The sequence below is a fragment of the Megalops cyprinoides genome, chromosome 10 (genome assembly GCF_013368585.1).
Source record: "Megalops cyprinoides isolate fMegCyp1 chromosome 10, fMegCyp1.pri, whole genome shotgun sequence".
Taxonomy (NCBI): Eukaryota; Metazoa; Chordata; class Actinopteri; order Elopiformes; family Megalopidae; genus Megalops; species Megalops cyprinoides.
In genome coordinates, this window is record NC_050592.1 from 1154670 (window position 1) to 1165620 (window position 10951).

Below are 10951 nucleotides of genomic sequence, written 5' to 3' on the forward strand. Positions count from 1 at the left end.
AAGCGAAAGCGCCACGTTATGAGACAGTTTTATGCCTATATAAGAGACTTGTTTCATACCGCACACATGTTAGAGAAACCAAAATCCTGGACGCATTGAGTTCGGTTCCAAACGAAGACCACCCCTCGGAGGTGGTATAGTACATCTGGTATCGCCACGCCAATGTCATTGTCTCACATGTAGCTCAGGAGTCAGCGTAAAAGGGTGTTACTAAATTCATTTCAAGAATTCATTTTTTTATAGTGAACAGCAGTAAATTCTATGCTTTTATGTGCCTTTTTTACAGAAATGCCGATATACAAAAAAGGGGAACGAGTCGGAACCTTTAAGTTGGGTTTGGCAATTCATATCAACAAAATAAATAAAACACGGTAAACTAAAATAATGCCTTTGCTGAGGCTGTAGCCTACCTATATTTGCAAAGTTGGACGTCATTCTTTAAGTAATTATTTGCCAAATATTTCAGTCAGCTTTCCTCAGAGGTCAGTTACATTTACGAAGCCGGATGTCATTTCCTTAGTAATTCTATTCTGAATACTTAACTCAGCGTCGTTGGGGTTGAGCTAATATTTACGAACGTGGACGTCATATTGGAATAATTGCGGTACAAGAAAATGCTTCTCAGGTGTCCTTTGGGAACCATAGTAATCTAAATTATAACTGCTAAAGTGTTACATAGCAGTACTATTACAGTATACATTATGTAGTGTATTTATGAACGAATTATATTAAATATCCCTTAATAAAATAAATAATTATAATATCCAATAATATAAGTAAATAGTGCAGGGTAGTTGTATATGATTTTAACATGGCTGCTAGTAGTTAATAATTCACCAACACTAACACAATGTGTATTACGTGCCATTTTATTTGCAATTCCATGACAGTTGTGCTTCAGTATTGTAATTCTGTTGATTCAATTCATTGTACACCTAATCATGGGGATTAATACAAGATGAGTTATATACAGGGGAGTAATATACATAAATACTTCATATCCGCACAAACTAAGGAAAACTGTAAATTCACATATACTATACAAAAATTATAAACAAAAGGCTACAGCAGCCATACAGATTTGACAGTATGGCTGTAACTGAAAACACTGACATATTAATGTGTAAATTCGAGGCGCAGTCTGTGAAAGGAGACAGAACTGAAAGCAACATAAACAATGTTGAGTGAAGAATCGTGTCTTACGAGTGAATGAATGAGCAAGTTTCACAGAAACTTTAAATGTAAGTTAAAGGGCAAGAAGATAGGATGCTAATAATTAATATTCTTAAGTATTAGACATAACTAACTTGAAAAATATATAGTGATAAAAAAATCAGCGCATGAAATAAAAAAACAGCAAGCAGCCAAACCATCTTGTAACACTGCACTGCCTGTCAGCAGAATTTGAAGTGTGTTGCTGTGCTGCTTCAGGAGAGAACAGGCTCCTACTGAAGGCTATGCTGATAAGCCAGTAGGAAGCAGAGACTCAGCAGAAGTTCAGTGCAGTGATGGGGACACTCCTCAAACGTTAAACCAAGGTTCATTTACAACAAGAGACACCGATGATGCATGACAAAGAATAAAGAATATCCATGCTCAGAAACAATCATGACACGCATCCTGTGAATGTTTCATGAATTCCTGATTTAAATTCTCTCAGTGAACCAAAGCTTTTGAGATCAAGTACGATCCAGGTCCTGTTAGTCTCATCACAAAATATAGCGGCTCCTCCAATGTCCTGCACAAAGTTCTGATCTATATCTCTTAGATGGTTAACATGTGACCATCTAACCATCTCCTCAGTGCACTGTAACAAATAATTAGTTTATCAATCATTGACTTTTTATCATACAATTTTGCTCCAGTGTTCCATTAAGCAGCTAGAACTATCGGCTCTGTCATCACCCCTGGCAGAGTTGGAAATCTCACGCAGTGGCCTCTGACGGCTCTCCCGTCACCTGCCTGATCACTCCTGCTGAGTGCCCCGGTGTGGCTCTGTCTCCAAAACAGTAAGTGTATGATGTGTGAAGGCTGCCAGTTCAGTGATGTTACACCTTTGCCTCAGTAAATACCCACCTGAATAAATGAATGAAATGTGTTTGTTATTAAGGAAAATGTAACTTGCTCTGGATAAGAGCTTCTACTAACCCAGTGTAATGGATGCTGCATTGGCTTTGACCTGTGCACACACACCATGCACTACATAGCAAACATGGCCTGGAGCGTTTCCATGCAGTTCAGGGAACATCACCACTTTTACACACAGCATGAGCGCTGACAGACGCGCTCAGTGTCACAGCCAGGTGCTGTCCAGGTGTGTTTCAGGGTGGCCATGCAGTGCCAACGTGCTCCACTTCCACCTAATAAACGAGCTGCTAGTAAATGACCAACTGCTTTTTTAACCTGGATAGCTAGTTCTGTAACTTTGACTAACAAAGTGTTACATTCTAAATGCAAATGAAATCACTTTTATTAAAGGTGGTGGCTGCTGGTTGTGTTTATGAAGAATAAAAGTAACTTGCAAATGAAAGTCAAGAACAAACATTGAATGAAAATCCAGGTTTCACCAGAGTTTCAGAACAGTTTACACAGGTTGGCTGCTTCATTTGTGATACTCTGACTAAGCCCCTGACAACAGCAATGCTTACATCACCACATTAAGTAAGGTTATTTTTATTTCACTTGCTAGTAATCAAGCTTTTGTGAGGATCCACAGAGTTATTTTTAGGTATAGATCTACAGAACTAACCAATCAAAAATCATTTTGGAGGTAGCCAGCTTGTTCTATTTAAGGAAGTCAGCTGGCTAATCAAATGATGGTTTAAAGGAATTATTATGACTGGGCGTGTAACTAACAGATATCCAGCTAACTGTTGCTACAACGGATATATTTGTTAAATGGGAGAGTCGCATCATTGACGTCTTGTTTGAGTTCCGTGCTCAGGCACGGTTAGCGATCACACTGATGCGTACTGTGCCCAAGTCCAACTAAACCGTGCCCGAGCCCACCTCTTCTAGCAGGCCCGGGCATGGCTCAGTGTACCGTGCCCGGGCACGGTACGGAGCGACCACACTAGTCAAATGAACTGGACTTTGTGGGTCAAACGTGCTCAGGCGCGGTACAGATCAACTAATGTGAGTACACCCTGAGTGTGCTTGAAATGGCACAAGGCACAACCCAGCTGTGCACATTAAGCCATACAAACATTACTTTCTACACATTTTTCAATACATTTCCATCCTGAAAGAGCAAACTTGCTTCACTGTAATATTCCTAGTTTGCATAGTTTTCTGGAAAAAGGAATAAGACACTGGTGTTGACTTTAGTCTTAAAACACAAAAACCTACGTACCTACATATAAAAGCTTCTCTGCAAAAAAATTTATTTGTTATAATAATCAGCATTACATATATATGAAACATGTTTTAGTATGGCATCTCCCTACTCCACTGAAAGAAGAGCTTTCTGTAATGCAGCAGTCCTGCCACAGGGCGGGGCAGTTTGGGGGAAAGACAGAGAGACAGAGAGAGAGTGGTGATGTACCTCTTGACAGAACATAACTTGGTCAATTTTAAGATAAAAGAACCACTAGAAGCAAGGCAGGGATTCTCTAACCGCTGATAGGTGCTGCATAAGAAATACTTTATTAATCCTGAAGGAAATCTGAGAGTGATAAGTAGTGATAAACACACTATAGCTGATACATAAAACAAGAAATAAAAACTTCAGAAGTTCTGCTCATTTTCTCTGTGTAAACAAAGCTTCTGAAAGTGGACACACTGTGCGGAAACGTTTCCCGGCACATGCCGAGCTCCCTGTGTAAGTACACTGAACACTGCCCCACAAACAGCGTTTGCAGTGCAATCTGTTGGCATGTGCATTTATATTCCCCAGCACCGGGCCTGACAGCCTGGGCACAGAGACCGGGCGGGTCAGACAGACACAGACAACAGACAAGAGGAAGGAGCGGCCGAGAGGAAAGAGAAGGATAAATCATTTTATTACCATTTTTCATAATTTAACACAATGTGTATTTCACAGGAATGTATATAGTTCTCAATACAATAACGGAGAGAGATGGTAAAATCTTATAAATGTTCCTTACATTTCTTTTTGTACCAAGCTATCCTTACATGTAGCAAGGATAAATATGAAAAAGTCTGTTATTTCTTATGCATCAGATGTGTTTCATATAATGAGTGCTGAAACACATTTACAGGTAAACTGACCAAAACACATTGTTGCAGTAACTTTGTTTTTTAAGTAAACCTATTTACTATATTAAAACTATATATTTCCTATATTCCATGAACTAATCTGTGTTTTCACAAAAAACAACTATCTGAGTGAACCTAAATAAAGCCATAACATGCCCAGAAGTATTTATTTCGTTTTAAATGTCAGTACAGCGTAATGAGCACACATTAGTTTCCTACAGCATGGCATGTAAAATAGTGGATGCAGAGAAGTTTGTTTGTTCTGCAGTTTGAACACAGGGAGCAAGAGAAGGTTCCAGGGCTGGACAGATGTGCACAGCATTTAAGCACCTCAGCCAAGCCAACCTCAGCCAAAAAGATGCTTTGGACTTGGACAATCAGGAAATCCCAGTCCCAATCAGGAAAGCAAACAAAGACTTCAAAGCCTTTAAGCAAAGCCACAGTTCTTGCCAGATAAAACCTGTTGTGAATTTAAGCCTCATTGTGCTAGGTTTAAGTTAGTACGTCATGAAAAGGCCACCAATGCCATCCATCAGTGATCTAAAATACAGTTATTGTACCACATATATGTAAGTACTTTCCAGTGAACAACTTCACTCTGAAATTCAATTTAAATAACTGTCATACCTACCTATATGTACACTATTCTATACTCTAGAGCAACACCTATTGTAAATCAAAATATTTTACATATTGATTAGTTGTCCTTGTAGCTATTTTCACAGTATATTTTCCATTTTTCATCACTTATTAATGTCTTCTATATATGATATATTCGGCTGCTTTAAAATTTAATTGTTCAATATTATTGTTATGGTAAACCTTGATTTAGTTCCATAGAACATCACAATTTGTAGAGTGATTCTTATGTTTCTATTAAAGCAAGTCTATAGGGCTAGGGCTACTAAGGCTTTAGTTGTAATGCTCTAGGAATACTCCCACAGCTTTACAGGAAAAGCAGGAAAATAGTCCAAGGAGCTTTAAAATGTATCATTCAGCGATAACATGCTAAATTCATGAAACTTGCTTTCGGCAGCAACAAAGCAGTCCTCCAGACAGAAACGCATCATTTATGGAACGAGTGGCTCCTTCACAGTACCTGTAGTACCTTCACTTCACCACTAAATGGTGAAAAAGCAATTAAAGTGCTCCACAAATACAGTGGCAACACCTAAATAGCATCCATCTTAAACAATTCCGAATGCACAGAAATATTTAAAAAGCCTTTTTACGTTCCATATTAAAAAAAAAAGCTCTTTCCCCTTAATTCAACGCTCTTTTTGGAAGCACCAGCTGTATGTTAGGCTCATCTGACAATAACTCTCTCCTCTTACAGGAGCTGTGAGGTGAAATGAAGACAACCCTCCAAAACATTCCAACCCTTCCAACTGCAAATCACACGGTGCACCACCGCAAAGCGTGCTGTTTGAACAACAGGCATCATGCCCCCCCGTGCCCATCGGAACAAAGCCAATTTGCTTCGCCTCCACAGGTGCACTGTCATTTTCAGCAGACAGCACAGTGCCTCTCAAACCCAGGCTGTGGGGCTCAGCCTGCACTCAAAGGCAGCACTTTCCTACTTGAGCCACTCGGTGTGGGGTGGGGCACTGGGCTTGCATTACATACTGATAAAAAAAATAAATAAATAAACAGGGCAACTACATAATCTGTTAAAAACCTTCCAATCCTGACGAGTAGTTTTGAAAACCTGCCCAGAAAAATCCTTAATTTTCTCAGGGAGGATGTTTGGCCAATGTCTGCTGAGAATTTTCAGACTGATGAAGTTAGAGATTAAACATTTATGGCAATGCCACTTACTATGTCGCTGTGAGTTTTGAGTGTTCTCTCCTACCAAAGCAACCAGACTAGCTGTATAATAAACTGCAAATCCTACAAATAAATTATATTCTCCAAGAAAAAAATTCTCTCTCACACACACACACACACACACACACACGCACGCACGTGCCCGCGCACACACACACTTTTTATGTATTTTTACACGCATATTTCTATCTGTATTTCAAGGTGTCTGATATTCAGACACTTGTGGGAATGAAAGAAATTCACACCTGCTATAATTCATAAACACACCCATCAGATAACTTCAGCTGGTGGACTGCAACCCAGAAGAAGGAATGAGAGTGCTGCAGTCCTCCTGACAACAGGGGACACTTCACAGGCACCGGATTTGTCTCGGCTAGGCCCAGGCCTGCACAGACACCTTCAGTCCCATCGCACAGCGGCTCGTTTGAAGCTTACAGTCCATGCCCCATGTGAGACCGCAAAGTGGTGTGGCCGAAGCCACTCCTGTTTGCAGGCTGAAGAATGCAGCCTCTGGGGCTGGGAACATCCCACCGTGCCCGAGCGGAGTCACACACGCTCTGCAGAGAATCCCTCCACAGAACACACAACGCTGGGCCCAGACCAAACAATTGCTTCACTTATCCAAGATCTGAAACAGCCCAAGAAACTCCCTGCTGATTTTCAGAACTCCACAGATCACCAGGGGTGAATTCATATAAATAATGAAAGAAAGAAGAATGACTAAAAGCTGTCCTCAGCTCATAAAAATGTCTTGAAAAGGGTCATAAGAAAGTGGTAAAAATGTGAAAAAATAAATAAATCATACAAAGATAAAACAGAACATTCACCTGTCTGAGCAGTAGCATAGGTGCGTGGGTACTGGCCACCTCTACATTCTAACTTCTATTAAGCACTGTTAAAGCCTGACACACCAGAGGACAGAAGAAAATAACCACGAAAAGAAAGATCAAGTTCCTTTTTCACCTAGTGAGTGAACCCAGACGACAGACCAGCATGGCTGGATAGTTCACTAAAACCCTACTGAATACATCTACAATACCGGTCATGCAGGTCAGACCGGATTCAAACGACACTGCATTCTGCAAACTCGAGCACTTTGGAAAGATGAGAATGTGGTGACGTCACTGCCTCTGGTCAGCAGCTCTAGTACTTGTTCAAGATGCCACATTTCAAGTCGGAGCTGTGAATACGCTCCCACATGACCAGGATTTCATAAGGCAGGAAACCGTGAGCTAAAATAAGATCCCTGTAAACACAGGGGTCCATGGAATAGATTCTTTTAGGAACAACCTTCTCCCCCACAGCTAAAACCCCGACATGCGCCTCAGGTTGCAGTCCCGCCTTTTCCACACACATGCCGATATAGGCGTCGTCTATGGGGATGATGGGAACAGCGAAGGACATGTTGTAGACAACGTGGGCCGTGTATCCCGAGATGAGGAACCCCCCTCCGGTGATGTAGGGGGGAAAGATTTCGGCGGCGTACACCTGTGTGGGGATGTAGTACTTGCTCTTGGTCCACCTGACAGGCTTGGTGTCCCGCAGCACCTGGCCCACGTACAGGTGCTGCCGGCTGTCCTGCGGGTCCTCTCGAGCCTGCAGATAGTGCACCATGTTGTCGGTGTTGGCAAAGATGTCCTCATCGCCGTTCAGCAGGAAATGCACGTGCGGGCAGCGCTCCTCCATCCAGTCCAGGAACAGCAGCTGCTTGAGCGTCAGGTTGAAGAAGGAATCGATGAAGTCCCACTGCAGGATGTCGCCGTAGCGATGGTTCTCCACGCGCAGCAGCTCGTCGGTGCGCTGCCGCTCCTCGCCCCCGGCCGCCGTTCCCGCCAGGAAGACACGCCGCACCACCGCGCCGTTCTCCTGCCGCTCGGCCGCCCAGGTGCTGCGCAGCACCTCGCGCCGCTCATAGTTCCACGGAGACGTCTTTATCACCAGCAGCAGGAAGACGCCGGCCGAGTCCTCCGCCGCCGCGCCGCACTTCTGTGGCACGTCCAGCAGGAGGCGGAAGCGCCGGCAGTGCCGGTACAGCAGGAAGTCCTGGATGTGCGGCTTGAGCTCAGAGAAGCCCTTGAAGTCCCCCGCAGAGCGGTCTGGCTCGCACTTCAGCTCACCGGACACGGGCGTGCCCCGCGGGACCTCCGCCACCTTGCTCTGCGTCGATACGGGAAGCGGAGGCGGCCGCAGCACATCCAGCTGGCTGTTCAGGTTCTGAATGTACCTGGATACATCGTTCTTGACTAAAAACACCACAATGTACAGGGAGATAACGGTGACCCCAACACAAAGCTTCAACTGGCATGGCAGACGTATCATATCGGTTCCTGCACGGAGAAAGAGACATGAGGTTAGAGTGATCACATGACAGCAGCCAGGAGCTCCAGTCAAGGAGACAGTGGCTCACTACCTCTCCCTCACACCTGACCGCCGCTCTACAGGCCAGAGCAAAAGCTACCAAACGCAACCAGTCACGAACAACGTGTTTCATCATCAATAAACCAAAAATAGCCCTGACACCTGAGTTTATCTTGCAGGGTTAAAGCGATATGCTGATAGGTTTTGTGTATCTAAGCTATAAGTGGTCACTGTAACTGATTTCAAGTGTGTGACTGGATCTACAATCTCAAAGCCTGGCTTGCAGACTAGAAGAGATAAGAAGCAGGCCTTCTTGGTCTAATAAATCCCAAAGTAAATAAATCCAAAAAATAAATTGAACAGCTTCCATTAAATGGGTGCATTGCCTCCAAAAGAAGATGCCAGGGCAATATGTAGTCTAATCACATTACTAACTCACTACTGACTAAAATATTAATCACTACTTATTAATAGTAATTTACTCAATCGCACATTCAAAAAATAGAATGTATGCAATTGTTTCTTCATTTTGTATACTGGAATATTGTATAAAAAAAACAATGAATGAAAACGTTACGTCAATTTGCTATAATAAATACTGTTACTGAGTATATATCGCTAACGCTGCACAAGAAAGGTTCAGACAGCATTTTAACACTAAATTCCTTATTACTCAGAGGCTACAAGGCCATGACTGCAAAATACAATGGAGCGATTTCAATGGCCCCGTTCTCCAATAGTGCGTTTCTCTGCATGTTTAGCCATCATCACTGATCATACAAATAAATAGATAAATAAAGGTGCGCTAAAGTACGCCTGACACGTTGCGTCAGAGGTACGTCACCGAGAGGAAGATTAATAACGCAGTTCCGATTTGGAAGACGGTATACTCACAGTACAGATAATTTGTCAAAACTGTCAGATAGTATAATGGACAAAATAATAACAGTAATATCAAATCCACTGCTGTTAATGTGCTGCGTAGACGGGCTCGTGGAAGGAGCAAAACATAGTCTCAAAAACGATGAAACTTTAAAAAAAAGATGGAGTCAATAACTCATCCCACTGATTTAAATATCACCATATCTACACCTACATAACATAACTAACAACGTAACGTCAATAGCTGATGTGCCATATCCGACTCAGAATTTCCTGAAAGCCATCATAAAAATCGCACATTCCTTGGTTCGGATTAAACAGCTATTCATATTTCAGAGTAGACATAGTATAGTTTACTGAAGCAGCGGCTTGTACTGTTGTGCAGAAATTACTCCCGGATTTTATTCAGTGTAAGAATAAGGGATACACACTCCCGACCTGAGCTAATGCTTACTCTCACTCAAGAGCCGCTGCTAAAAGAAAGCGTAGTCGACAGATACAAATCAGTGGTTTTATAAATCAACATTTTCGTCATGTGTAGTCTTCTGCTCCTTATGATCAGAATAATTATAATGAATAATTACTACAATAACTATCATAACTATCATAAGTTCAGGTGCCAGCAGCGGTTTAACTGTTGGTCATGTTTTGCCAAGCGGCGTGCTGCGCCTGTTCCGAAATGTGGTTGCCTTGGCTGCAATTAGCCCTGTATCGGTCTCGAAGAAAGACAGCTCCCTTTCAACGGGTGATAAGAATTTGGAAAAAAAATGTATTTTCTCTAGGATATTTAATAAACAATGAACAATACTTTACTTCTACCATCTATGGATAGTTTGAGGCGTTTATGGAGAACATATTAACTGCTTATATTATTACATATATTCATATTCACATACGATTTTTGGACAACATCTGATACATCAGCGTCAAACTCAGTCTATAACCACGCCGTGGACGCCGGTGTGCACTACAACGTAATGTGAAAGGGAAATAAACAGGTTTTTCACCCGCCACGGCGTCTGGCGACTTTAAGTATTTCCTGTTATTAGTCGCTAATGGTGCATTAATTTAATTCAGTGTGACGTAAGGTACCAAATGATACAAGTGAAATTGTAACGTAAAAAAAAGAACGAAACTGTCTACCTCTGTCACCCACAGTCTTCAGGGCAGCCCTCTTGCAGCGTCGTCTCTTCACCGGATTCACCCAGAATTCATCAAGCCACTTTGAAAAACGGTTAGAAGGAGAGGTAGCTACTAACTGGCAGGCCACATGACCGGCTTATTTATCGCGGTTCCGTAAAGCTCCTGAATGTTCTGCCCTCTTCACGCGTAGATCAAGCGCTTACCGAAACCAGCGAAACTAGCGGCGATCCGAACGCGACCGACGCAGTTACCTCTCAACATGGGGCCACCAGTTTCCAAAGCAGGAAGTACAACATCGCGACCAGCGCCCCGCCCCAAGTGCGCTTCTGCGCCCCAGCCCCGGTCTGTACAGTCTGCCAGCGCACAATTACGCTTACCACCAAATCTGCGTTGCATCTGGGTATAAAGCTGAGGTGAGAAACATACAGCTCTTGGGTAAGAAATACGACAGTCGGGGCAAACTATGGAATGAGGAGGGCTAGGAGTTGATAAAATAATTGTAAAAATAATTTAGAATTCATGT

The 10951-nt window shown here is 42.6% G+C and overlaps 1 protein-coding gene across 1 annotated transcript; it reads right to left on the reverse strand.

Annotated features, from left to right (window-relative positions):
• Positions 1–6160: 6160 nt before the first annotated feature.
• LOC118785245 (N-acetyllactosaminide beta-1,3-N-acetylglucosaminyltransferase 3-like) lies at positions 6161–10698 on the reverse strand. Its single transcript, XM_036539850.1, has 2 exons — positions 10429–10698; positions 6161–8372 (listed from the first exon to the last, which is right to left on the reverse strand). The coding sequence occupies exon 2, from the start codon at positions 8362–8364 to the stop codon at positions 7189–7191; it is 1176 nt and encodes a 391-aa protein (XP_036395743.1). The 5' UTR covers positions 8365–8372; positions 10429–10698; the 3' UTR covers positions 6161–7188.
• Positions 10699–10951: the final 253 nt, after the last annotated feature.

Bases quoted from the DNA above. Each gene is read 5' to 3' on its own strand.
- LOC118785245 (XM_036539850.1), bottom strand. From the start codon at position 8,364: ATGATACGTCTGCCATGCCAGTTGAAGCTTTGTGTTGGGGTCACCGTT.